Raw genomic sequence first — 27,974 nt, forward strand, 5'->3', positions numbered from 1 at the left:
TCCAGATGCTCTCCACATAGTTTTTATGTTCATACGGCTTATGAGGCGCTGCGGCGTTATGAATCGCCATTATGAATCTCACAGAGAACCTGATATGGAGAGAACAGAGGAGAGTACCGGCAGCTTGTGAGAAGTTCCGGTACGCAAGAAAAAGTCACGGTACGCAGAGTAAAATGTAGAAATGCCGGGACTGTGTACTGGTGAGTACCGGCCCACATTGAGCACTGGTTCACTCATGGTACATATAGGTTAGTTTTCTTCTTTCCTTATTAATATCTCTGTAGCATGGAGTAGATGGGGAGGAAACTGGTTTAGTCATGGCTGTATCACATTACATAATATGCTCCGTAGAGGATATTCACTGCAGTTTTATAGCACTGATGTCAGCAAAGAGTTTGCCAAAGTTACAGCACTTTGATTTTTATTAAATCTCTGTCTCGTGTGAAATAATTAATTATACGGTTGTAGCGAAGGGCTAATTCAATTCACATTGATTTGTTTAGATGTTTTAGTTACCCAATTGTGGTGGAAGTGGGTTGTCATAGTGATTCTTTGTCCTAATATTGCGCTGGGCTTTCATCTCAGTCCATGTTTTCTCTCTCTACTCCACCTTCAAAGTCCTTTGTGGTTTTGAACGTCCCGTTGCAAAATGAGTTTTGTGTTTGGTCTAAATGTCCTCCAGATGGGTTTGATGCAATAAGCCCAGGTGTACTGGCTTACAGGCCCAACGTCCGAACGACCTTTTGCCCCCCGATGTAGGTCAGCAAAGGTCGGCCGCTCCGGCTCTTTCGTCATTGTAAACACAAGCTTCAGAATCCGTCCTTATCACTCCATTCAGATGGACAGCGGTGCCACTGCCAGCTCTGAGAGCGAGATAAAGAGAGAGCCATATGTTTCAAAGACAAATTTCATACATTAGAGCAATCCCCAAAGCTTGTCTTGTTTTGTTTGCTTTCTAAACTCAGGCAGGGAAGGCAAACACGACGGGCAGAGCCAACACTTATTTGCGTATGAACGCCACCAGCTGCATTGGACCTGAAGGATTATGCTGGGTTAGTCTGGATAACTGCATCTCGGAGGTTATTGTCCTGTCTTATCAATTCTCCCCCCCCCCCCCCCTCTCTCTCTCTCTCTCTCTGCTCTCCATCTCAGCAGCTCCAGGGTATCCTCGATTCTCAGGGAGTCTGGCCCACACTTTCCTTCCCATGAGCCACTTGGATCACCATGCCAACAGTGGGGTTCTCTACGGGCAGCACCGTTTCTATGACACGCAAAAAGGTGAGGCGCGAGATGATTAAAATTCAATCAGACAGAAATAAGACATTTAAATCCAATTTATACAACATAGTATGGTGTAATTTGATGTGGGATATTGATACAAGGATGCCTGGGGACGCTATCATGAGAGCTGAATAATCTAATTCTGTCATTGCCTTTTCCTTTCTTGACTAATGCGCTTGTCTTTACTGCCTTCCTTCCTCTCAGAGAACTTCTATCTCCGAGGTCTCCCGTCCCAGCCGCCTCTCATCTCAGCCAATCACAGTCTGCCGCCGATGTCCAGGGCAGGTTCAGGACACTCTCAGGGGTCCTGCAGCAGAGATAGAGATCCAGGGGTAGGGGCGGGTCTGCATAAGGGTCTCAAAGAGGCGTCTGTGGAGAGAGGAGTGGTACCTGTGAAGGACAAGGAGAGGTCCAGTAGCAAACAGGAGGCGAAAGAGAGACAGCAGCAGCAGCAGCAACAGCAGCAGCAGCAACAACAACAACAGCACCACAGCCACCAGCCGCCACAGCCCACACACCACCACCATTCCCACCCCCATCAGCAGCACCCACACTACCCACAGCACCCACTGCCCCTGGAGGAGGTCAACAGTCGGGCCCTGGAGAGGCACAAGGCGGCCCTCACGATGGAGTACAGCAAGGAGCACCCTCAGAGTATGGGCAAGCCCCTCAGTGCCTGCTTGCACAACGGCAAGATGCAAAACGGAGATGCAGGAACTGGAGCGGGGGCTAAGAACTCCATGTCCAGCTGTGGGGGGGAGGGCACCGCCCTCGGGGCCTTGGGGGGTGGGGGGAGCAGCCAGGGCAGACATATGGTGTCCAGCGGCATTAGCCGCTGCACCAAAGAGGGGGTGAGTGGGGAGATGAGGATCAGCGAGCAACCTTCAGACTGTCTGGAAAGGGGTCAGGCACCGCTCCACCACTCCCTGTCCTACTCTGTGCCCCCACCCTTACACATGGGCTCTGCTGCCGGAGGGGCACACCCCCATCCGCATCCTCACGCTCACCCCCATACGCATCCTCACCCAGGGGGCTTCCACTGTCTTCAGCTCCACCCCAGCCACCCACACCACCCACATCATTCCCACCACGCACACCACCACCCGGACTTCTTCTGCCCGCCCCCTCCTGCTCCTCTAGCCAACCCTGCCTCACATGAGAGGGGGCCAGCCAATGTGGGGCGAGATCCTAAAGTCACAGGGCCTACATTTGTGCCATCTGTGGCAGGCCTCGGGGACAAATCTAGTGGGCCATTCCAGCTTGGTAACCCCGACTGCCACGGTGTGGGCGGTGGAGGGGGAGGCGGCAACACCAAGGATAAGGTGATAGAGAAGAATGGAGGCAGTGGGCACCATAGTAGTTGGCACAGGAAACAGCAACAACAGCAGCAGCAGCAGCAGCAGCAGCAGCAACAACAACAACAGCAACAGCAGCACCCATACAGAAAGACAGAGAAGGCTCCAGATTGGATGCAATCCCACCACCAACACCTTCAGCCCTCACAGCTTCCTCCACCCCCCCAACTGCAACAGCCTCCGCATCCCCAACAGCAGCACCAGGTTGTACGATCACGCAGCGCCGAGTGTATCAACAGCGGCGTGGACATGGATGTGTTCAGACCCTCGCTGCCCCAGGGGCCCAAAGCTGGACACTCTGTCCCTCATTCTGTCAACACTTCTCCTTACAGAGACTGTTCCCATCCAGGACCCCAACCCAACTCCTCCCCACTTGGAAGTAAAAGCATGGGTCAACACGCCGGGGCTGGAGCGGCCCATGGTCCCGGAGGTAGCTGCTCCTTACAGAGAGACGGTCAAAAGGTAGCCAGGATACGCCACCAGCAGCACGGCCGACCTGGCCCGGATGCTCCGTCTCCTGCTGAGCTGAACCAGGGGGCTAATCAGGAGCTGAAAAGAAAGATGGAGATGTCTCCTTATGGTTACAGCAACAGCAGCGGGCAGCACCACCACCAGCAGCCCCCGGTGCCACCCTGGGCCATGAGGCCTCCCCACCACATGCCACAACAACCCGAGGAGGAGCAAAGGAAGTCTTACATGGAGTTAGGGAGCACTGGTGGGCAGCTCTCCCAGCAGCAGCAGCAGCAGCAGCAGCAACAACAGCAGCAGCAGCAGCAGCAGCAGCAGCCGGGAATGAGCCTGCCACCTCCCCAGCCTCCCCCCGCACCTCCCCTCAATCAGCAACAGCAGCAGCCACAGCAGCAACCTGAGCCCCAGGGCCCAACTCAGGGGGAGAGCAGCGCCATGAAAAGCTTACTAAAGTACAGCAACCAGCAACAGCCGCTGCTCCTCTCCCAGAAGAGTCCCTTCGGGGGGCTGGGAAGCCTCAAATCAGGTCCTGCTGGGGGGAGCTGTGCCATGCAGGGCAACAAACAGACTCTACCTACCCGAAAGGGCCCAGCCAATGACAACGAGCGCCCTGATTACAGCGGGCGGGGCCGGGAGATGGGGGACGCAGGTCACGGGGAAAGTGAGGTGCGACAGCCGCCAGTGGGGATCGCCGTGGCCGTGGCCAGACAGAGGGAGCCACCTTGTCGTTCAGCGGACAGTCATCCCAACAGCCGACAAGGCAGGGTGCATCCCTCAGTGAAAGGTAAGCAGTCTGGGTCACTGACTCATAAACAGAGGTGAAGGGAATGGAGAGCGTTTTTTTTTTCTTATCCGTGACCTCTTGATGACCTACTAGCTGGGAAAACAAAAGAAAACAGAAAGCTGAAAATGCATGAAAAATATTGGTGGCTCTGAGCCTTGGGATGAGACAAAAAAAACATTAAGTAGAAGTAGAAATACCATAGCCTAAAAATACTACATTTCAACTGATAAGCACTGTCAGTACTCTACGTCCCTTTGTGAGTCATAGTAGTGTTTTGATAAATTGTGTGAGACTTGGGAACATGTCCTTGCCAGGTGAGAGCTAACGGTTAAGCTAATGTTTGTCTTGCAGGACCGCCCCGCTCCATGTATCCTTCGGATCCCACCGCCGAAGAGGAGAGGAAGAGGATGAGCGGGGAACAGATAGGTTTGACTTGCTTGGACAGAGAGAGAGATGCATATATCAGGTAAACAACTCTACTGTAATGTAGAATACCCATTTCAAATCTGTCATTGTTAGAAACCTTCAGTGGTTTTCATTTGCATTTCCTCATGTTTGTCTCATTGTGATACCAGGGATAATAAGGAAAGGGTGGAGTTTGCAAGAATCCACCCCTCCAACAGCTGTCACGGAGACCTCACCTCTCATCTCATGGTCCCAGGCGGGACTTCCCTCCAGTCTGGCCAATTAGGAGATCCTGCTGCACATTCTGCTCATCATCATTGGATGCCAAGAACTGGAAGCCCATCCCTTTGGATGACAGGACACTCTTACGGTACGACATCATTAATTTGGAAATTAAGATTGTTCTTACACATCCCAGCTGTGTGGCTTTTTACAGTTACAGTAACGACAGCAGTACAGTCCTGCTTTTCCTTTTTATGGAAAAGGTAAAAAACAAAGGTGTTTCAATGCTCCATCGACTCACAGGTCATTTATGCTTTTATATAATCTTGCTCAGCAGCAAATATTGAGTTTCCTTTAGTGCCTACACAACTCTGTGTCATCTCAAATTTGTGCAGAATTCTAGCACCCAGGATTTTACATTATGCTGAAGAGGACACATCATTTCAACTTCAAGGTGCTAAATTCGATATCCAGAGCATCAATATAGCAGCAAATAACTCTTTGCTATGTGAAGATATGGAGGAGTAATGTCTACCTGAGCAGAGAATGAAGTCGCTCTCCCTCTGTGTGTGTTGTAATCCTTGATTTGTTGATATAGCCGGGCCGGCTGGGCGTTATTATCGCGTTAACTTTGACAGCCCTAGTTTTACCTAGTATGTGATGGGTATATAAATCTAAACTCATTCTTTCTATTAAGCAGGTATAGGTCATACGGCCCTGCACCAGAATCTGCCCCCAGGTTTCTCCGCGGCCATGCCAGGCCCTCTGCAGCCAGTCCTGCCTCTGCCTCAGGACCCCTCCGCCCAGCTGGTGGTCCTGCCCACTGAGCCCCCCGCCCATCCTGCGACCCACCACCTGGGTATGCCATAACCTTGATTTCTCCTCTCTAAAGCGTATTTATATGCATGTGCTGCCACACACACATGAACATTATTACATTAACATTAAAAGAACCGTCGGTTTAGTTCATCAGCAGTCTTCGCAGGATCACTTCCTGCGAAGACTTGCTGATGAATTTCCCCTTTAATGGGCTCATTCACAGACGCCACGATTCCAACATTTCCTGCGCGCCACCTGCTCGGCCCAGCAGGAATAGGGCTCTCAACGGGTTAGGGTACTCATCCGAACACACACATGCATACACTGAGTGCCACACCAGAGAAAGAGGAAGTGAGAGAGTGTGAGAGAGAGAGAGAGAGAGAGATCACTTCTCAAAACTCATTGTAGACGCATATTCAGCGAGCAGGCTGTGACATTTAATTAGCTCACGATCTTCGACGGTACGTTTCCCTCTGTGCTCCACGGGAGTTTCAGCTGAGAAGGGAAGTGCATCCACAAGAAGCTTTCCCACAGGAAACATCCAAGTTTATGTCTCTGAACAAGGGTTGTTGGTGTGTTGAGGAGAAAGGGGGTGGAGGGGCGAGTCGAGGGGGAGAGAATAGAAAAATTGGGATTTTGAGGCTCCTATAGGCCCACTACTTCCCAAGTGGGTCATAGCACATCACCCACACCACGAGTTGTACTGATCCTTAAAGCCACATAATAAGAAAGGTTGTCCACCCACAGACATGGGAACTGAGCTTCCTGCTGGGCCCTTTCGCAAACCCTTTCCTGCACTTGGGCTGGGCAGGTGGGACTTTTTTTTGGGGGCGGAAAGTCCAAGCTGAATGCTCCGGCGAGACACATTTCCCGCCCAGAGTTTTGACCTCTAATCAAACTACAGCTATCATCATCTGTTCACATTTCATCATTGTCATAACTTTTTTTTTTCCAGCATTCCAGCTAATTCTCAAGGCAGTTCTTAAAAAACAGCTTTCTGTTCAGAGCGGGGGAGAGTGTGGGATCGCTGCAGCCTGGGGAGATGTTGCTCTGTGAAGTCAAAATCTTTCTTTTTTTTAATACATTTGTCTATGTCCTTGCGATGAAATGTGAATTCAATGATTTTTAAATGATCCATAATGGTTTCACTTTATTTGAAATGGGTGTGTGGGAGGTAGATAATGACAGGATAAGGATATGGATAACTGTATTCTAGTGTTGTTGTGCGTAGTGTTGATGATGAATCCAAGAGAAAAAGGTTGTGCGTATGTGCGTGCACGTCTTTTTGTTCTAAGGTAGCCCCCTCCATCACAATCCTCCTCCTTTTTTTTCTCATTAGATGTGATGGAGCAGCCAGGGCTGTGGCCCCCTGTGTACGGCGCCCGGGGCCCACCCTCCCACATGCAGCATCCTGCTGTGTACTCCCGATCCCAGTTTCTACGGCAACAGGAGCTGTACGCTCTCCAGCAGCACCAGCAGCTCCAGCATCAGCATCAACACCACCACCAGAGCCACCAGTCGCAGCAACCACAACCACAGTCTCAAACCCAGCAGCAGCAGCAGCAGCAGCAGCACAGAGCTGCACATGGCATGGACATGCAACATCATGCCACTCACAATTCACAGGTGATTATTATATTCACAATATGCAGGAAACATTAAGAATTTAGTGTGAAGCAAGTTTGATTAACACCTATCTATCTATCTATCTATCTATCTATCTATCTATATCTCTATACCTCTCTATATCTATCTCTATACCTCTCTTTATAACTCTATCTCTCTCTATCCCTCTCTTTATATATCTCTATCTATCCATCTCTTTATATCTCTATCTCTCTCTATACCTCTCTCTATATATCTCTATCTATCCATCTATCTATCTAGCTATCGCTATCTATCCATCTCTCTATATCTCCATCTATCCATCTCTCTATCCCTCTCTATATCTCTATCTATCCATCTCCCTATATCTCTATTTATCATCTCTCTATCTCTATCCCTCTCTCTATCTATCTATCCATCTCTTTATAGCTCTATCTCTCTCTATACCTCTCTCTCTATATCTCTATCTATCATCTCTCTATATCTCTATCTATCCATCTCTCTATATCTCTCTATACCTCTCTATATCTCTCTATACCTCTCTATATCTCTATAATCTCTCTATCCATACAAAAGAGAAGAAGCAGAGTGAGTGAGTCACGAGTCAGCTTTTCTCACATGACTATTTAGTCTATTTTTAACTCCCCTAAAATGTTCTGGGATGCTGACTTTCTCTCAGGAGTGAGAGCTGGAGTAATGGAGTAAATCACTGAATCGAGGCTGCGGAGCAAGTAGCTTTTTGTGTCACTGACTAGATTGCAAGGAGCTGGTTATTATGTAGAAGTGAAAATAACTTAATTTTAATGCCACAGATGCAGAAGAGGCCGGAGGAGCCCTCCAATGAACTAGAGGAACTAATTTCGGAGCCGAGAACATCCAAACCTGCCAAGCCCTACTCCTACAACCCACCTCAGAGGAACACGTCTCCCCCCGGGGCCTGCGCCGCTCACCTGTCCCCTTGTTGTCAGTCCCCGTCGCTGCGACCGCATCCCAAAAGCACTCCTTCTACACCCTGCCCCGCTCCCAGCCCCGCCGCGGCGGCCCCTCACTCACCTGCCATCAGCCCCGCCCCGCCTCAGATGCTCAAGGGGGCTGAATCCCAGGACAAGCGAGGAGAGGGACAGCCCGCACAGGATTACCCACAATCCCTGGAGCCCGGTAAGCAAAAGCATCTAGATGCAAACAAAAATATACAAATGTGCCTCAAAGTCTTCCAGCTGCCTTTGATGCACTGTGTGCTGCGGCTTCAGTATGAGTGATAACATCAAATAAAAGCCCGTCAAAGAACATGCTGTTTGTAATCAGCTTAAGATGCAGCTAGTTACAGATGTTAAAGGGGAACTACGGCCATTTTCATTGGCCATATTCCTATGGTCTAAGACAGTCCAAAAAATATTAGTAAACATGAACAACCTTCTCCCAAATCTAAAAACTAGAGTGCTAAAGCGCAAACTTGTGATGTCATAGGGTATAAAGTGTGGAACTGCTCCATAGACAATGAATGGGGAGAGAGATTTAATCTATTTTATTTGTGTACATGGAGATAAATTTCCTTTTTTTTTCAGCACAACTTTCAACAACGTAGTCTTCAGAATCCAAATCAGAAATACTTTACTGATCCCCGAGGGAAATTTGTGGCGTTACAGTTGCTCTTGTATAAACATAAGACATGTAAGAAAATAGAAACAAAGCAGTATGTAACATATAAATTATATACATAATGCTATAATATAAACAAAATATATGTAAATAAATATAAAATCTAAAATTAAGAAAAAGAGAATATTAAAAATATAAATAAATATAAATATTTATATTAGGACGTGCAATAAATAACATATAACCACAGTGCAAAAAAATTAAATACAAAATGCTGAGAAATGGGATCTATCTTTCCTACGAATGTCTAGCAGCACATGACGCACTTGTCAATTTCCACTCTAGTCTTTTCAAAATAAAACTGCTTAGTTAGTTTTAGAGAAAAGATCGACTTGGTTAAAAAATAACACCGAGAGTGGCGTAACGTAAGTACGGACGTAACATGACAAAAACTACTTGATTAGGTTTAGGAAAAGATCATGGTTTGGCTTAAAATAATTCTGGAAGTGGCGTAACTTACTGTATGTACGGAAGTTACGTGACAAATAAATCAACCCTCCTGGGTGAAAGTCCGGTGTTTAATGACCCATCCATCCACCTGATCTCCTCTCCACGTAGCGTTTGCAGCTCTTTTTTCCTCCCAGTTCACAATTACGTGGCTTACATAAGAATTGATTTTGTGCTGACCATCATGAAAAAAAGGGAAATTTGTGTAAAAGTACACAAATCAATACATTAAATTTCAGCGTAAAAAAGAAAACAAACATTCTGTGGGTCCATAAACTCAGTCTCCCATTCATCGTCTATGGAGAAGCTCCAGAGTTTATGCTTGATGACATCACAAGTGTGAGACTTACTTGTCTGGTTTCTGGCTTTGAGAGAGAGGAGCTCATGTTCACTAATATTGATTGAACTTTACTAGGCAATGGAAATAACATGTTGGAACTCTTAATTTGGGTGGTATTCCCCTTTAAGCCAAATAACTGACACAGCAAGAGAAAGAAGGCCAGTGAATTCTAGGATCACCTTGTACATTATATCCAGTGGTAATTGGAATAGCCACTGTTGTAAATGATCCTTTTTGTCTGCTGGTGTGGTGGTAATATGTGTGGGTGGCTCTGTTGGCAAGCCCCTGATTGACTGAACAGCTCAAAGCTGCAGAAAATGGCTGCCGGCTGAGCCGGGGCTTTCCGCTACCGTTACCTCAGTAATGACTGAGAAACACCTCAATAGCAGCCCCTCGCCTCTCCTCCACCCCCACACAGGCCCCGCACTCTCTTCATCATCATTAATGTCTGGCTAACGGCCGCCGCACGCCAGAGGAATTGTGTCAGGTGCTCTGATAAACCAAAGCCTGGCTCTCTTCAAATAACACACTCGCACAAGGTTGCATGTGGTCCTCTACCCTTCCTACCGCTGAGAGATCAAGGCAGATTGCAGCTCCTTTTCCTGGTTTTTCATCGCTTGTGACCTCAAAGGTGGCGAGGGAATTACGTTTAGAGTGGGTTCGATGGGGAACGACTTTGGATTTGCATAAAATTGTGCTTTCTTTTGCATTTCAGCCAAAATATCACTTACAGAATAATGTCATTATGAGATATCTTTGTGGGAATTGTTTAGCCAGTATTGACAATTGATGATTTTATTATCTATATTTCTTTCTCTCCATAGACTTGCCTCCTGGATACATCTACCCGGCGATTGCCATGGGCTACAGGAGCGGTCCCTCCCCCCAGGATGTTCGACTGGCTGAGCCAGCCGACCTGGAAGCGGTCCAAGTGGAGCCTGCTGAGCACGCTCCCCAGTCTCTCTCCAGTCTGGGGGAGGAGTTAGACTGCCAAGCGGTGGTCAGGCCCCTTCCAGAGCCACTCCCACCTGAGGAAGTGGAGCAGGAAGAGGAGGAAAGAGTGGTTGAGCGAGTTCTGGAGCAGAGGGAGGAGGCGGAGATAGCGGCGGTGACGGCAGCCAACTATAACGTGCCTGTAGAGAGAGAGGTGGAGGAGCAGGGCCCCGCTGAGGAAGAGGTGCTGGTTTGCCTCCCTGCTAAGAGCCCAGTGTGCGAGGCCGCCTCCTGTCCGGTCCCCCTATCAACAGAGGAGCCTGAAAGGCCAGAAGCTGTCATCACCTTGGAAGAGGAAGAGGATGACGAGGCTGCGGGTGAGGAGAGCCGGGTGGAGCACGCTCAAAAGGTCAACATGCCTGGAGAGCAGGAGCCAGAACTCCCCACCATCATCGAGCTTGACCCCGCTTCCCCTGCAGCTCCCGAGCCTCAGTCCTCGTCCCTCGAGGGAGCAAAGGACGGCGAGCAGCAGCACAAGAATGAGACGACCCCCGATGACGCCTCAGGGGATTTTGCGTGTCTTTCCCCCGCCTCAGCTTCCCCCCCTAGCCCAATCCAGGCGGCTGTCGCCCACAAACCTCTCGTGCCCTGCTACTGGAGTCTGGAGCTGCTGATCGCTGCCGCCTTCTGCACAGACGTACCCCCATTTCCCCTGTTCCCTCTTAGCGCCCCATCAGTTGCCCCGTCGCATCCCAACCCCCACCAGGGTATGCAGCTTCTGAGTGAGCTGGCAGATCTGGAGCTGCAGCAGCAAAAGCGCACCTGTGGGAAAAGCCAGGGTGAGGGACAGCGGGTCTTCCATTACTCATACACATTAACACGTGCAGAACACACACTCATATCAGCATTATCTCACATAGTTTACCCTCCTTCTCCTCCGCGTCCACCGAGACAAACTCCCACTCCCCCCCTCAGGCCTAGCCTCCGTCGCTCGGCGTTCCCTCCCAGATACTCCTCTCTTCCTGCTGGTCTCGAGAGCCTCTGGTGGATTCTAACACGTCCCCAGAGAAGCTGTCTGCATGCCTGTTTGCCGTTTCTCTTCTTTGGTGTGTTAAAGGCACTTTTACTTTCTAAAAGGCTGTTCTAACGATGCAGAGGCCTCAGGAGAGGGAGAAGAAGCAGGAGGACAGGGCTGAACCGCTAGCGAGGGGTGTGCACCTCCCTTCCCTCGCTCCCTCTCTCTCTCTCCCTTCCAGCTTTCCTCAGGGAGCTGTCTCACTGTCTCTCCATCCCGCCGCTGTTTGATCCACACGTGTGCACAAACGCACCAACACACATAAAAAGTCACACGCAATTGCGAATAGACACACTTTAACAAAAAACAGAGACACACCAATTGGCTTCCCTCTCTCCCACACACACTGAAAGTTAGTGTGTAATCACAAAAGCAGTCGATGTTTTCAGCACCCTGGAGCATTGCCTGGCTAATTAGACCCCATTGTTTTAAAGTGCCTTTAAAAGCTTCCTTGTTTTTCAAAGCGCCATGTGTTTTTTTGTTTTTTGTTTTTTTTATTCATGCAAAAGGATGTTTTGTGTTTACCACAGCATCCTAATGCATTTAACTGCTCCCAAAAGAGGTTTTCTATAAAAAGGGTATCATCAACTGATTCTGGAGTCAGTGATGTTGTCTTTGTGATGCGATACTGTTGACAGCTCAAGGAAGTGGCACATGTCGAGTCACAACAATCGTCTTTACCAAAACAAGTACTAAAACAAGCGAGAAGAATCAGTATCTTTTTTTTATTTATATATATGTAAAGACGTGAGATATTTTGTAAACAATATTCTGTGTTTCTTCTCCGTGACTAGACTGCGACCCCTGATATTCACACTTTATCTCAGATAGTCCATTCAGTGCCACAGGCAGATAGGGCTCTATAGGAAGAGCTTGGCCCAGATGGCCACTGACATAGCAGCATCTGGTGAGTCCACATTGACATGACCTCTGAAACGATGTGCCGCTGCCTCCTCATACGGGTTTAATGCGTCCAATTTCAATTTATTGTCTTTATCACGAGATAATGCTGAAATAATAAACCACGTTTGATGCGGAATATTTGCCCTCACATGCACAAAATCTTTAACTGTTCACTTTGACATGAGTTACATTAAAGCATCTAAACTTGTTCCAGTAGAAACCCAAAGTACAAGTATGAACCTGAAAATAAGCATAACAGGTCCTCTTTAGAGAAAACAAGCTTGTAATTGTAGTGTCTTTAAATCAAGCATGCATGGACGCAATATGAACCAAACAATTCCTTTTGTTCCTGTAACAGAAGACGAGTTGCTGATGTTTGACCTCCAGAGCCTTGCTACGCTGGCCACAGCCCGGGCACTGGAGATGGGCTCCCAGGAAGACAGCACTACGAGTTCAGGGCGACACTTTCCGGCCCGCAGGATCCTCAATTTACGGAGGAAATGCAGCTGGACGCCTCGCAATGAACCAGTAAGACTCAAAAGAAAAAAAGTTCTCAGAGGGTTTTAATGTCTTTCATTCAAATAAATGAAAAGATAACCTAGGGATGTGTTTCTTAAAATTTTAAGGATGTTAGTAATATTAAAAATTACCTCTAATGATGTTTACCTCAGGTTTGTCCGGCCAAAGGTAGCATGGAAACAATGGACGGTCCTGAGCTTGAAATGCGTGTGAAGTTGGCTGAGCTACAGCGCCGCTACAAAGAGAAGCAAAAGGAGCTGGCCAAACTTCAGAGGAAGCACGATCATCAGTGAGTGTGACCTCATCCTACCATACCCTTAAGCTCGTCTCCACTCTTTGCATCCAGAGATTTCAAAAGTAATACAAACTTAAAGGGTAACTTCAGTATTTTTCAACCCGGACCCTATTGTCCCATGTTTTTGTGTCTAACTGACCAATCGGGAAAACAACTTCTGAAAGTGGTCCAGTATTGAGGGAGAGCGTTGTAGACGGCAGCCGCCATGTAATCCTATTGGGGCAAGCTGGCAACGTCATTTACGTCCACTAAAAGTGCTTGTTTGTGCCATGACAGGCTCTGATTACTATCATAAATGTCTGGCAAAAACAAGCACTTTTAGTGAACGTAATGTTACATTGATGATGCTCACTTGCCCTCGAGCTCGTCTCAGCTGCCGGTTGCAGCGTTATCCCTCAATACGACGCAAACACATGGGAAAATACAGAAGTTACCCTTTAAACACAATTGCTTCTAGTTTTCAGAGGATTCATTTCTATATTCTTTGCTTCTACAACCTTTTTGAGTTTAGATATGTGTCGTATCTCAGACTCTCTCTCTCTCTCTCTGCTTGTCTGTTTACATCTGCGTGTGCGAGCAGGAAGGAGGAAACACCTCGCAGCCCGGCGCGACGAGGACCGGGGCGGCCGAGGAAGCGGAAACCCACCCTCACCACGGGTCCAGTGTCCTCATCTGAGGGCCAAAGAAAAGTCAAGTGAGTATCACTTAGCCCCATCTACGCTGGCTGGCTACAGTCCAGCCCCGCCTGATAAGCCCCCTCTGTATCGCTGGCATACAGGGACTGCCTCTCATTGGCATAAACAGGAAATGGGGAGAACACACAGCTGAACCATTCAAGGAAGTCCACTTCAACCCTTTCTAATCTAATCAACACTGGCGTTAATTGTATAACAGCATAATAAGTGTCAGTTGCGTGTACGTCTGCTAGCACAGAATATTTATGTATGCTTGATATATGGACCTAGAAAACGGCTCGCTGGTCTCATTAGGCTTCAACCCAGCTAATCTTAAACCTCAGTGGCATTACTGTAGTGCATGTCAAGCTTAGCTAGGCAGGGTTCGGGAGCTGGCTGCTGGCTGCTGGTTGATGGGGGATGACAGGCAGAGGATGTAATTAGAGTACTGTGAATTCTCCTGTAATCTGTCCCAGCAGCAGGAATGTGACACACCACTGCCATTACAGCCCCACGGGGGTCACCGGGGGTCCAGAGGATAACATGATGGTCAGACAGTCCAGGCACTCAGAGATAAGCTGACATTTAGAGCTCTCATACAACGTCCATGTGTGTACGAGGGGGGAAAAAAAACAATTAGTGGAATACAGAAGGAATAAAAAATGAAGAGGGAGACAGATAATGGAGGATATTCAAGAAACAAGGACGCTACTTTATCTCAAAATGTGTTGATGACATTTAAAAAAGTGCAAGCGTCAGCTTTTTGTCAAATAAGGGGTTGTTTGGTGGAGGTAGGGGTGGAGATGGGGGAGCTGATAAACCAAAGAGGGTCTAGGGGGATAAAGGTTTCCTGTCAGGCTTCAATTAGCCTTGTCATCAGGGTTTGGAAAGGCTTAGAGCACCAAATGTCACCTCGCAGCGCTCCCTCTCTCGCCATCTTCTCCTTCTCCCTCCTGTCCCCGCTGTGGTTTCTGGGCAACGGTCCACCGTGTTCCCAGCTGCCCCTCTGCGGTGTCACCTCCGCTCTCCTTCCACCCGTGTACCCTTGCCCCCTCGCCAGGCCAGAGTGGGGACGCTGATGCCGGGTGACAATGACACCCAAGTGAAAGGGTAGCGGGCCTGGGGGGCCCTGCAGCGTAATGCAGTGGATAGAGGGAGGGAGTGGGGCCAACATGGGGGGGTGGTGGGGTTTTCTTTGCAGGCCACAGTACAGTAAACTCTCTATTGTGTTAACATTTGAGCCACAGCTCAGGTTCTGGCACCCCATTTTGTTTCCGCGGACGTGTACAATGCAGCAGAGAATGACACGACACATCTGAACAAGGAGCAGGCAGACTGGGGACTGATTAGCCCCATGTTGCGTTACATGGCAGGGTTATGTAAAAGCATGTACTGCACCTGCCACTCATGCCACTACAAGATGCTGACGCTTGGGTGCTATGACGGAGGCCAGTGGGTCAGCGGGTAACAGAAAAAAAGACCCTTTTTTAGTATCTCCTTCCTTTTCCTTATTTCGACACAGTGTGTGTGGTTTCAGCGAGCGATAAATCCAATCCCTGCCTGCACATTTTATGCATCTGCGCAATTAGGTATGGATGCAGCTGTGTGCTTATGAGCGTTTATGCAGGCATTGTTTGTTTTTTCGGTTATTCCTGTGGGTAGAGCGCTGGGGTCCTTTGTGGTGCTGCTTTGATTGGGGGGGGGAGGCTGGAGAGAACTACTGCTAGCCAGCAAACCCTGCTAATCAATTCTGTTTAATTAGTCACTGTATGCTCAGCCCCCCCGCTGAGGGGAGGGACTCTGTCATTTTGTGTTTGTCAGCAGCGGAAGGCGAGCCGTGGCGGGATCTGCCTCACAGGGACAACTCACACTCCACTGCCACCTCTGTCACTCTGCTGTCAGTCAGCGGGCAGACAGTCCCGCCGCCCGACGATCGCCTTCATTCTGTTACAGATGCACGCTGACACACTCTCTCAACTGAGGCCTACACGTACAGACAAAGACATTTGATTGTGTAGTTACAGATTTGTACAATATGCAAACAAAGAAAAGTGTGCTTTATTTATCTACTTCACATTTACACCCTGCTTACTCTGTAAATGTGATTTCCTGGGCTGCGCGCTCACTAGGAGAGGAGGGGGGGGGGAGTTAATCTTTTGTTTGAGCACGGCCTGGCTCACGTCGGTCGGTGTGGTCTGTGGGCAGGCTTCCAGAGGGAAATTCAAGGGCATTTGGAGTGGTTGGCCTGTGATGCTGCTCAGCGTAGGGGAAAGAGTGTGCCACAGCGATATGAAAATGCAACTGGAGAGCTATGATATTCGCTGAGAACAATAGAGCCGCATACAAATGCAATGCCTTCCAACCATTACAGTGTATCTTTCAAAGCAATGCAGCGCTTCACAGGCTGCGCAGACACTCCCTAGATGAAGGCTTCTTACGCCACACTGCCCTCAAACAATCCCAGGTTCCTTGTTAGATCCCAATTTTTCAAGTGTGCGGTTCAGACGCTGGGCTCTCCGTGTCCTTTTTTTGTCATTCTGTTCATCAGACAGAGAAAGGAGACTTATTAGATCCCACAGAGAGGTGACTCAACTCTGTTTTTCCCCTGTGATGTCCTACCCCCTCTTTTTTTTCTTTCAAACCACCACCATTCTTCTCTAATGAATGCCTCTCCCTTGTTTTGACTGGCAGGTCGTTGGGGGCGGGGCTTGCGCTGTCGCCTGAGGACCTAGGAGGGGGCGGAGACAGCCAGAGAAGGAAGAAGAGGCTGTCCAGTCGAGGCTTTGAGAGACTCAGCAGCACACAGGTCAGGGTCCCCTTGTCCTCCTCCCTTTTGTCCTCTACGCAACTAGAAATGAAAGAGGCCACTCTTTGTTTCTTTGCGTTTGATATGTTCCTTTGTTGCACACTATTTCTAATTAGGTGCTACCCTCAGGAGTCAAATCCTCTGCTCTCCATATTAATATCTTTTTCATTGGGGCTTCTACTGTTCCCTTTTCTTCTCTGTGTGCGAGCAAACGAGAGCCCTCTCCCTCTGACGTTCTGATGCTTTCGCACACTGCTGTGACCGGGAGTGTAACTGGCTCTCTCTCATCTCTCTCTGTTGCAGCAGATAAAAGCACAGGGCTGCAGAAAAAGCAGTCTTCACAGCATGCTCGGCTCCAAACTGGCCGCTGATGTGACTCAGCTCAAACAGAAAGCCCAGGGTAAAAAGATTCTCTCAGGGACGGGCTCCAGGGACAAGGAGGTTTCGCCCTGCAACTCCAACCCCAAGCACGGACACAGAAGCCAGGGCACGAGCAAAGCCGAGTCCAGGCGAGAGTCTGGGGGACAAAGTGACACAGGTAGACACTGGCAGTATTGATTGTGCCTCGTGCTGTTTTGTTTTTAATAAGCACAGCGCTGTTCCCTAAAGCCCCATTCTTAACCTAGATGTGTGATTGGTTTTTGCAAACTTTCTCAGCAGCCAGTGTTGACAGTGGCCCCCAAGAGAGCTGGACTGGACTGGTGCGCCGTGGACGTAAGAAGGGATCCACCACGCTGTCGCAGGGCTCATCCCATCTGAGCCAGCCCAGAGCAAGGGTTCTCCGTGGCAAGAGGCGGGAGGCATTGGAGGAGGGGGAGAGCTCCCCTGCAGAGAGTGACTCCTCTGATCAAGGTGAGGCCACTGAGAGCTGGTTATGAGACTCACACAGTGATGCAGGTTTCCGTCAAGAAGTTCCTGGTAATTTTATTCCCAGGACTACTTTTCAAAGAACTAAAAGGTTCCTCTATCCCTCTCGAATTAATTAAAATGAGTCGGGAGGCCGACAGCAGAGCCTAACTTTACTTTTAATGTTATCAAGCAAAGAGAAATGCTCTACCCCCTCATGAAATGGTCCTAAATCAATACTAGAGTACTTCCTTGTTTTATGAATGAAGCGGTACAGCTGAAGCAGCGACACTGTGTGTGTGTTTGACCAATCAGCGATGGTCATACCTGCAAACCACACCCCGAAAGTTCCTGTACTTTCAGAAAATACTACCCCCGACCAGGGCCTTTTTTGGGGGTTGAAACGGCCCCGTATAATGTCCCCGGTACTTAGGGTGCGTTCCAAATCGCATACTTTTTATTTTTACTTTTAGTACCGCAGCTGCCCTTACAAAGTGCGTACTGTTGCATGCAGTATGCATACAATTGGGACATAGTACTTTGTCATAACTTTGCTCCTTGAACTTCGACCCCCCTTGCCCATATATCTGCAGGATTGTGGGTCAGAATAATGAGAAAAACATGCAGACTTGCATACTGCAAAATGCGACCGGATGTAGTAGGACATCCTGGTATTTTTGGCATACTGTATTTGACATACTGGGACATAATAAATCTTTTTCCGGCATACTAAATAGTATAGTAGTATGGGTATTGGAACGCTCAACCAATTTAGACCCTGGTCCCTGCGGTCGAACCGCGATTGAGTTCCTCAAAAGGTTCCTAGATCCGGGGGAAAGTCCCTGCGGTCGAAACGGTAATGAAACTGGCCACAGCCACTCATTATGGCTCAGCGGTAAACGGTGTCGTCTCACAGTAAGAAAGACCTGAGTGTGATTCATGGCCTCGACCCTCTCTGTTTGCATGTTTTCCTATGTTCATGCTGTTGACTTTTGGGTTCTCTGCTTCACTCCTACAAATACAGACAAGTGTGGTGAACCGGAGACTTCTAATTGGCTAGCTATGAAAGTGAGAAACAGCCACATGTCGAGGGTATTTTCGGTTCTTCAAAAGACTCTATAAACATTGACCCTACACAGAAATAAAATGCTACAGAAAACAAAGGGCTGCAGTGCATCAAGCCCATTTGACCTGTTTCAAGTTAAAAATAAAGCAACAACCCTTTGACATATTGTTAGTATCACTAACACAGAGAACCCAGTGTCCTCTTAAAGTGGGAGTAGGCAGCATATTTTTGCCATTAGAAGCACCGGAGGACACAGAGGCACATGATTATCCTCAGAATACCTGTCTCATGCACTACTGTCAGGACATAGTGACCATTTTACAAAAGAAATTTTAATCATATTTGCTCCAATACTACTTACTGCTGCTTTAAATCCAGTGTGCCTTTTGTTAATGTGTAAATCACTTTAAAGGCAGTCAAAGGTGAGTGAATAGGTGTTGATGAATGTCTCGTAACGGACGGGGGGGAGGTTGTGCACACAGACAGTCGACACCTCAGTGATCGGCCTCGTCGGCCGGTCTGGGCTCGATGTGCAGCCACAGCTGTGGACACTTGCCTGTGAGAGGCTCTGACAGCCCTGGAGACCAGCAGACTGGGTCAAAGAGCTGCTTGAGAAAGTGCAGCGACAAACACACACAAACTCACTCCCACACTCCCTTGCTCATTCGCTCTGTAGTATGTGGGTTCACACCAGGAAATACCACCGAGGCAAAGCACTTCATACATCACTTCTATGAACAGTTAAACTATTTACTTAAATGCTAATGAAGTGCCTGTGAAATGATGGGGAGTCAGTTAAAGAACTTGGCTGGCTTGTAATGACTTAAAGAGAAGGATTCGATAAGAAGTTCATAAAACCTAACTAACAGTCTCAATGCTGTATTGTTTGCTGTCTCCATTAGACGATGAAGAAGAAGAAGGAAGTTATGATACCGATGAAGGTCAAGACTACAGAGCCCAACCCCCCAGAGACGTCACTTGTAGCTCCTCCGTGACAGATCCGAGTCCCTCGTCTGTTGTAAAACTGGAGGCCAACCAGAAAGCCAGGAACAAAAAACAGAGACAGGAGCTTTATGGTGAGACTGTCCTTTGAAACTGATTCACGAGTCAACAACGCTGCCCCACATCTTCATGGGAAGCATCTGTTTTGTGTTTCTCCTTCTTGCTTGTTAGCGAGGTCTAAATCTGTTTCTCTAATTGAACCACACAGGCTCCCAGAGTCTGTCTGGAGCGGAAGGCGAGGTCAAAGTGAGGAAGAAGCCTCCCTGTAGGCTGGGCCTGGCCACTGCAGGCAAAAACCGACGCGAAGATCACCGGACCGAAGGGGTCAGAAGGCCGTGTGGGCCCAGGTCTAAGGAGCCTCGGTGGGGCAGCCTGGGGACGAGAGGCAGCCGCTACCGGAGGAGCATGGGACTGGCCACCTTCCCGACCACCAGTGAGAGGCTGAAGAGGGCGACCCGCAAGAGCACCATGTTGAGAGGAGCAATCAATAAGGTTAGTGGAAAGTATTTATGTTATATCATAAATATCTGCCCCTGAATTAATAATTCTACAACAGTGTATTAGTAGGTAAAAAAAAATATATATATATGGAGCCGGGGGAGGACCGTAATATTCAGAGTAAAAAATCTGAATTTCTGAGATTTAAGTCATAAATTTCCGAGAAAAAAACTTGGATATTCTCTGAGATTAAAGTGGCAAATTTACAATAAATAATGCATAAATTTGCAAGATTATAAAGTCATAAATTTACGAGAAAAAACTTTGATATATTCTGAGATTAAAGTGGCAAATTTACAAGAAAAAAACTCACAAATTTGCGAGATTAAAAAGTCAAATAAATTATAAAATAAAAAAAAATCTTAAAAAATTATAATCTTAGATAATCTAAAAATAAATAAAAATAATTTTGAACAATAAATAAATAAAAAATATAAAAAAACACATTGAAAATGTGAAAGAAACGCATATATGTATCTTTCAGGACCTTTGCATCGCTCAATTTACCAAGTTTTTCTCGTAAATTTAGGATTTCATATCACAAATTTGTGATTTTTTTTTTGTAAATTTTCCACTTTAATCGGAGAGAATATCCAAGTTTTTTTCTCATAAATTTATGACTTTAATATTGCAAATTTGTATTTTTTCTTTTCTCTGAATATTACCCCTCTCACCCAGCTCCGTAATTATTATTTTTTACCTACAATGGCCCTAACATGCCGTCATAGGGACTCAAATTGTGCAAACATTTCTGCAAATAAACGATTATTTTTGAAGATTTATGTGCACAAACTGGGACCATAACCAGAGTGCTTGTGGAGTCTCTCACCACTCATCTTGTTCCTCCTCATGTCGACTTCAACAGAGGAGAAGTTGCTGGTCAGTTGGGGCGCCGCCTTCACAGAGCGAGGAGAGCAGCAGAGTACGAATGAACAAAGACCAGCAGGTACTAGACAAATACAAAAAGCACTCAATCTTCACTCATGAAACCACCAAACAGAATCCAATTCTACAAAAAAATGTCTTCATACATTCTATTAACATTTGTGGTGATGTCTTACTGTCCTAGATTTCTCACCCTGAGGACCGTTACAGTAGAACTATTAAAAGTACTTAGCACATCGCACATAGCCCAACCTCCTGCTGAGTAATCTTAGAGGAGGAGAGGATGGGAGAGGAGATGTGGGAAGGGGGCGGCTCACACCTTCTGCTGTGACAGAGTGAAAAAACGGCTACTGATAGGAGCTAGTACAGGCGCTGTGAAGTCCCCTGTGGATAATTGCTACTTTGAGGAGCATGCTAAACAATTTCTTCTTTCTTCTATCACACTTTCCATCTCCACGTTTTAATTTTTTTTATCCATCCCTGCATCCATTTATTCTTCTGTGCGTCCCTTCTGTTATGTTTTACAGCCAAAGGGACGAGCGGTGAGTCTGCTGTTGGAGAGCTTTGCGGCCGATGAGGGCTTTCAGATGGACGGCAGCAGCTTCTCAGAAGAAGAGGAGGAGGAGAGCAGCCGCTCATGCAGCAACAGAAGCCCTGAAGGTGAGAAGATAACACTGGATATCTCGCGACAGCAGCAGATAGTTTCAGTGATGAAAAATTAAATGTGATGTTTGCTTTTTCCTTATGCAGCTCCTAACTGTATCCTGACCAAAGAGCTCCTAACTGATGGACTGAAGGTGCTGATCTCCAAGGAGGATGAGCTTCTATACGCTGCCAGGGTCCACACACTGGAGCTCCCAGACATGTAAGCACACGTGACGTGGCTCAAGTGACCAGTCACTGATATGTCATTTAAATACCTCAATCAGATTCTTTTTAGGGCTGTTAAAGTTAAAGCACTTTTAACGCAAAGGACAAACCAAACCAAAACAAATCAAACTTTTCCTGCTTGGGCTAGAGTCGATAAAGTTACTAGCTCCCGTCGCCGCCGCTCTCTCTCTCGTGCTTCACCACTCACGTCCCACACACACATGCACTGGATCTGCTTCGAACGTCCTACACTGGCTCAATAGAGAGACATTCTCATTTTCTTATCAGCCACCATAGATCTCTTACACTTTTGGTACACGATAGAGGCTTCAATTGGTCACAATATGCAACCTCACCGCTAGATACCGCCAGATCCTACACACTGCTCCTTTTAAAGGAGCTACGCTACTCTTATAACATGACGATAGCCTGCCAGAACTTCCTGTAACTGGTCCGAAAGTCCGAACAGTACAAAAATATGTATCACACTAGAAACAAATCAAACGGAAAAGTCACTTGGAGGTTGTGAAAGGGTCCTTAGATTACTTCAGTCTATCAAATTACCATGACATGATTACGCCTTTTTGTTCATTCTGCACTAAACCTTGCACAAAGTGGCATTTCTATGTAGAAGCTGAGACGTGGCTAGAAGTGGTTGGATATCAAATTAATTAATAATCCTTGAGGCTAACACATCCTTCCAGACATCAACACACCATAAAAGAAATCATGCATACAAGGTTTATCGGGTAGGCATCTTCTGGATCATGAAAAGAGGAATTTAGCATGAAAAGAGTAAAAGTTATCACAAGTATTTGCCTCTTTTTTATATATCTCTCCTCATGTCTTTCTACCTTACCTTCCAAACCTCACATCGTCCCATACCTCGCTCTGAGTATCAATACGGCTCCTCCGGCTCAGGCAGCAGAAAGGCGCTTTAACAACAGCAGAGTGGGAGTAATATATGACATGTGGCCAGGCGAGCATAATACAAGCATCTGAAAAAATGTATCTCTCTCTCCGCTGTGCTTTTTTTCCTCTAGCTTCAGCATTGTTATCTACGGTGAAAGAGGAAACCGCCCAAGAATCTATTCATTGGAGCAGCTGCTACAGGAAGCTGTAAGTTCACCCCGCTGCACTAAAACACTCTTTGTTACAGGAAGAACCATCAGTTGCTTGGTCTTCTGGGTCACTCAACACTTCTATTTCTCTTAAACATCCGTCTCACACTCAGCAATTCTCCATAGGCTTCCAGCCTCTCTGTAGCTCTGCCAGTCCCTTCGTTTTCCCTCTTTAAACCTCCCTTGACTGTCTCTCAGGGTCATAGAGGCCATTTAAAGCTCTTAGATGCACATGAACATATGGGAGGCAGGATCTTTGGGTTTGTGTGTGTCTGTGGATGTCTGTTAAACCCAGCTCTGTGTGTGGGTGGGTGGGATAATCCCACTAACACCTGGATCCATTCACTTTTTGGGAGTTTAAATGGAAGATGACATGAACTTTACACCCCTACTGCTGCCGAAGCAACAAGTTGTTTAAAGGGTCTGATCAATATGATGAGAAGCTAATGATGATCCAAAAGTGTAGGGCTATCCAGCTATTAGAAGATATATATATATATATATATATATATATATATATATATATATATTTCACAATAAAATAGTTTTTTTCAGTTGCTCCTGGGGTGGTGCAGATTTTTCTTTTACCTAAACCACAAGACCGTTTGGATTTGTAATTCTCACTCATGTAAAGATACAATTACAGTTTTAGTCATCCATGTAATGAGACATAATTATACATTGTAGAAAACCGCAGCACATTCTTGGCTGGTGTTCATTTGCATTTAGGTAACGTGCTTCCTGGTGTGCTCTGCATCCAGAATGGAGTTTTAGTGTTTACTGCAGCAGGTGAACTTTATCCCATTTCTTCACTGAGAGGATGCTGGTCTCTAAAGTAAAGCTATCATACCCACATCTTCTCCAACTGTGGACACAAGTCTTGTTCACTATTGCCAAACAGGGCGCAGGACATTGTGTTTGCACACAATGGAGTTTCCAGAGATGATGATCCTGGAGGAGTAGAGCAGAGTTTAACTGGTGTGATTGTGCCTTGGATTAAACCTGCTGTAGGTGGAATGTTTTTGGCATCATCGGGCAAAAAAATCCATAATAACCTTTCAGCATATTGTAATTCAAGTGTCCCGAAAGACTTCTGCACCTCCTCATGGCTCTGTTTTCAGGCTTTAAAAAAAAATCTAGCCAGTGACGGGAGACTTTGGCCAATCACAGGTCATTTCAGAGAGAGAGCGTTCCTATTGGCTGTTCATTCAACGGCGGCAGCTGTCAATCACTCGCCAATCAAACGGTCAAACTAGGCAGTGCTGATCAAATATGAATCAATATTCTGTTACTGTAATGCCTATTTCTCACCTCAAATGTTTTCAGAAGCATCTTGTAGTGTACTGTTTAGCTGTAAAATGAGAAAGTTTGCTCCGGCTGGTGGGCGTTGCTTGGTATTTCCTCAACTGATCTCAACATGGCTGCCGGGTCACAAACCTTCTCATTTTACTAAAAAACTGAGGCGAATTCTTTCTGAGGTGAGAAATAGGTATTACAGTAACAGTGTATCTCCCTATTGGCCAGGCGTTACCGTAGCATCTAACTGTCCACGAGACCAGCGTTCATCAGGTGCCTGTTGTTCTGCGGTGGAAGATCACACATGTATTAGTCCGATCACTCGTCTCCTCCTTCTGGCTCCCTCACACCGATTCTCCCGGCAGTTCTACACAAAGCACTTTAGTCTTATTTAAACACTCATCAGATAGCAGCTGGTCCTAATTATGCCATACTTCCACTTTCTTCTCTTTAAATTAGCCCCAAAGCCATTTATTTGACTCTGACACCAATGCCCCGATTTTCACCGTGCTCCTTCTCCCTCCCTCCCTCCCCCACGCACGCACACACACACACACACACCCACATCCACACCTCATCAGTCAAAGGGTCCCTCGCTATGGCAACAGTAAATGAAAGCAACCTGAAAGAGCCCCCAGTGAGTGGCGGATGCTGGGGCTGCCTGCATTGTTGGAGGGAGGATCTGGCAACCTGCAATCACAAGCCCCCTATTCAGGCCCTCTTTAGTATTACTCAGCAAGTCAGGATTTACTGCATCATGGCTTCCGCTCTTTTCAGCCCTGACTGGCACATTGGCATGAGATAAGTGCCGCTTGGAAATGTGGCACAGTGGCTGCCCATGCACAATGCTCTGTGGCTCACACACTGTTTGCATGTGTGACTGTGTGTGTGTGTGTGTGTGAGTGTGTGAGTGTGTATGCATGCATGTCTGTGTGTGTCCAGCCTGTAATGAATCTTAATTATGTTTTGGTCTGGCCTTCAGGTCCTGGATGTGCGGCCGGAGTCGGAGACTGTGCTCAGTGAAGGAACCAGGGTGTGCACTTACTGGAGCGAACGCTCCCGCTGCTTATACCCAGGCTACGTTCGCAGAGGTGAGACAACAGCTTCTTCTATCCTCTCTATCTTCAGCTATATATTAAGTCGTACATACAATCTGTTTTTTGCTAATTTCCCTGCTCACCTGAGGACGTGTGTTTTTCTTGCAGGTGGTTCATCTGATGAAGGGAAGCAAGCAGGAGTGATGGTGGAGTTTGATGATGGAGACCGAGGGAAGATTTCTCTCCAAAACATCCGCCTCCTGCCTCCAGGATACCAGGTTCACTGTAGGTGTCTCCTCTCTGTGTAACTGGGAATTTTCCCTCTTGGTCTTCTCTACCTGTAAGTAAATGCTAATAATCTTCTGGCCCTCATCCTTTATAGGTGGGGAATCATCTCCCACCCTGCTGACATCCAGCGAGACAACAGCCAAGAGGAGTTCTAGTCTGGAGCAGGCCCCCCTCAGTGAGCGAGCCTCTGACAGATTCAACATCATCAACACTTTAACTAACAGCCAAACTCTAACCATTCACAAAAGAAGACCAGGTAAGAATAAACCCCTGAAACTCTTCATTTTAGGGCTGCAACTAACGATTATTTTCATTGTCGATTAATCTGTCGATTATTTTTTTCAATTAATCGGTTAGTTGTTTGGTCTATAAAATGTCAAAATGCCCAAGATGACGTCCTCAAATGTCTTGGTCCACAATTCAAAGATATTCAGTTTACTGTCATAAAGGAGTAAAGAAACCAGTAAATATTCACATTTAAGAAGCTGGAATCAGTGAATTTCTTTTTCTTAAAAAATTACTCAAACCGATTAATCAATTATCAAAATAGTTGGCAATTAATTTAATAGTTGACAACTAATTGATTAATCATTGCAGCGCTACTTCACTTCACCTTAAATTACCTAGAACTGTAAAGTTATGATTTTTCCCCCTGTATAACAGTATCACATATATTATTTATGTGCTTGTCCCAACAAATCTTTTAAACTATAATGCTTACATTGAGTGAAATATTTAAACAAAATTGTATTTCATAGCTGCCCCTTTACATCAAAGAGAAATATACCAAATGTGTCATTTTAGACAAAGCAGAGGCTTTACACAACTTATTGTGCTGGACTGTTTTAGAGTACCAAATAAATGTACATGTTTCATAATGATGCTGAAACATGACGTATATTTTGTTTATTCTAGGGAGACCAAAGGGTTCTGGGAAAAAGCAAAAGCAGCAGCAACAGCAGGCTGAGAATGCTAATAAAAATCCTGCACCTTTCCTGGGTTGGCCTTCGTTGGGCAACACCAGGAAGAGGTCGTCCGACAACCTGTTTCAGCTCAATGGGGCACCCAGGAAGGCCTCGAGAGGAACGGATGATCTGTTTCCCTTAGCTAGGACCCAGCCGATGGCCTCCACACCGGCCAAAGGCCTTTTCAGCAGCAGCTCCTTCGAGGTGGACTCCTTCAGCAGCATTGCAAATGGCTACTCCTCCTTCTGTACTCAGTCCACAGGGCAGAGTCCAGGATTATCTCTGGGCCAAAGAGGTGGGCCGTACGGCCAGAGCCGGCGCAGGCAGGACGAGCTCGTTGTGCCAAGGAGCAGGAAGTCAGGACAAGAGTTCTTGGTGAAGTTGGATCATGAAGGAGTGACTTCCCCCAAGACGAAGAACGGCAAGGCTCTGCTGCTGCGAGGTGGGTCTACCAATGCGAGCGGTATGCCCAGGACAGAGGCGTACTCTCACCCAGTCCTGCTGGTTAAAGACAACAAAAAGGGTGGTGCCTCCAGGGTGGAGCTTCTCCTGAAAGGAACCACACCCCAAAGAAAGCCTTCCTATTCTCTGCGTCTGGATGAATATGGCGACTTGGGCTTCAGCTCCCACAGAGAGTGTAACAGCTCCTACTCTGACCTGGAAGATGACGAGGAAGAGAGGAGGAGGGCGGCTGCACTGGCTGCAGCCTCAGGAGGACTAAGGACGGCTGGCCGCTTCCTGTCTCGTCTCTCCGTCTCCTCCTCGTCTTCTGGTTCTTCAAGTTCCTCCTCGTCAGGCTCCCTCTCCAGCTCCAGCCTGTGTTCCTCGGACAACGACTCCTCCTACAGCTCAGAGGATGAGGACGGTTCTACGTTGATGCTTCAGAGTTGTATGTCTTCCCACCGGGGGCTCCTGCAACCCTCTGAACCCTCCACTTCCTCAAGGTCACACCAGCACTCCTTTGTGGCCAAAGCTGTGGCTGTTTCCAATGCCAAAGGAGGCCCCCCAGACCAGGTCTCCAACAGCAAGTCCCTGAAGAGGAAAGAATGCTCCGGCTCCACCTCGAAACCATCCAAGGATTTTGTGAAGAAACCGAGGATGCTTCCAGATGAAACCTCATTTATCCCGAGGCCCAAAATGTCTGCGTTCCTCTCAGGACGACAAATGTGGAGGTGGTCAGGAAGCCCTACACAGGTGAGAATAGTCTATCCTTGTTTATACTGTATCAGTAGCTGTGATTCCATTCTTCGTCTCCAGACAGCATGAAACATGGCCAATACTAGCTGACATGAAAGAGCAATTATACCTTACCCAAAAGTCCTAAAGACCTCTTTCCATTTTTCTACCGTAGATGGTTAGATGGCCAAGTCGACTTGTTTTGTTTCCGTTTCGCAACCTCTCCTTCTTCTACTCTGTTTACTGGCGGATTACAGACATGCAAAGCCTATGGCGCCAACTACTGACCAAACTACGCTGTTACCGAGTTTATTCGCTTCAAACCAGTTGATAG

At 47.1% G+C, this 27,974-nt stretch overlaps 1 protein-coding gene and 1 long non-coding RNA gene across 7 annotated transcripts in view; one reads left to right on the plus strand and one right to left on the minus strand.

The window, feature by feature from the left end:
* The window catches only part of LOC119501349, a 30,782-nt gene extending 25,582 nt beyond the window's left edge, over window positions 1–5,200 (minus strand). Inside the window, exon 1 of the long non-coding RNA XR_005209804.1 lies at window positions 4,964–5,200. This is a non-coding gene — a long non-coding RNA (uncharacterized LOC119501349). The remainder of the gene's footprint in view (window positions 1–4,963) is intronic.
* LOC119501347 (BAH and coiled-coil domain-containing protein 1) overlaps window positions 1–27,974 on the plus strand; it is a 78,088-nt gene that overhangs the window by 47,233 nt on the left and 2,881 nt on the right. For 3 of the 6 annotated variants that reach the window (XM_037791668.1, XM_037791667.1, XM_037791672.1), the window contains 24 exons: window positions 1,153–1,278; window positions 1,486–3,888; window positions 4,240–4,354; window positions 4,464–4,663; window positions 5,216–5,374; window positions 6,674–6,960; window positions 7,752–8,097; window positions 10,210–11,157; window positions 12,655–12,824; window positions 12,968–13,104; window positions 13,691–13,804; window positions 16,476–16,590; window positions 16,894–17,128; window positions 17,248–17,442; window positions 19,405–19,578; window positions 19,713–19,996; window positions 20,868–20,948; window positions 21,415–21,547; window positions 21,638–21,752; window positions 22,801–22,876; window positions 25,157–25,265; window positions 25,380–25,496; window positions 25,594–25,755; window positions 26,415–27,658. In XM_037791668.1, coding sequence (XP_037647596.1) covers window positions 1,153–1,278; window positions 1,486–3,888; window positions 4,240–4,354; window positions 4,464–4,663; window positions 5,216–5,374; window positions 6,674–6,960; window positions 7,752–8,097; window positions 10,210–11,157; window positions 12,655–12,824; window positions 12,968–13,104; window positions 13,691–13,804; window positions 16,476–16,590; window positions 16,894–17,128; window positions 17,248–17,442; window positions 19,405–19,578; window positions 19,713–19,996; window positions 20,868–20,948; window positions 21,415–21,547; window positions 21,638–21,752; window positions 22,801–22,876; window positions 25,157–25,265; window positions 25,380–25,496; window positions 25,594–25,755; window positions 26,415–27,658 — 8,045 coding nt within the window. The remainder of the gene's footprint in view (window positions 1–1,152; window positions 1,279–1,485; window positions 3,889–4,239; window positions 4,355–4,463; window positions 4,664–5,215; window positions 5,375–6,673; window positions 6,961–7,751; window positions 8,098–10,209; window positions 11,158–12,654; window positions 12,825–12,967; window positions 13,105–13,690; window positions 13,805–16,475; window positions 16,591–16,893; window positions 17,129–17,247; window positions 17,443–19,404; window positions 19,579–19,712; window positions 19,997–20,867; window positions 20,949–21,414; window positions 21,548–21,637; window positions 21,753–22,800; window positions 22,877–25,156; window positions 25,266–25,379; window positions 25,497–25,593; window positions 25,756–26,414; window positions 27,659–27,974) is intronic. The other 3 variants (XM_037791671.1, XM_037791670.1, XM_037791669.1) reach the window with 3 other exon arrangements.

The sequence above is a fragment of the Sebastes umbrosus genome, chromosome 14, assembly GCF_015220745.1.
Source record: "Sebastes umbrosus isolate fSebUmb1 chromosome 14, fSebUmb1.pri, whole genome shotgun sequence".
NCBI classification, from domain to species: Eukaryota; Metazoa; Chordata; class Actinopteri; order Perciformes; family Sebastidae; genus Sebastes; species Sebastes umbrosus.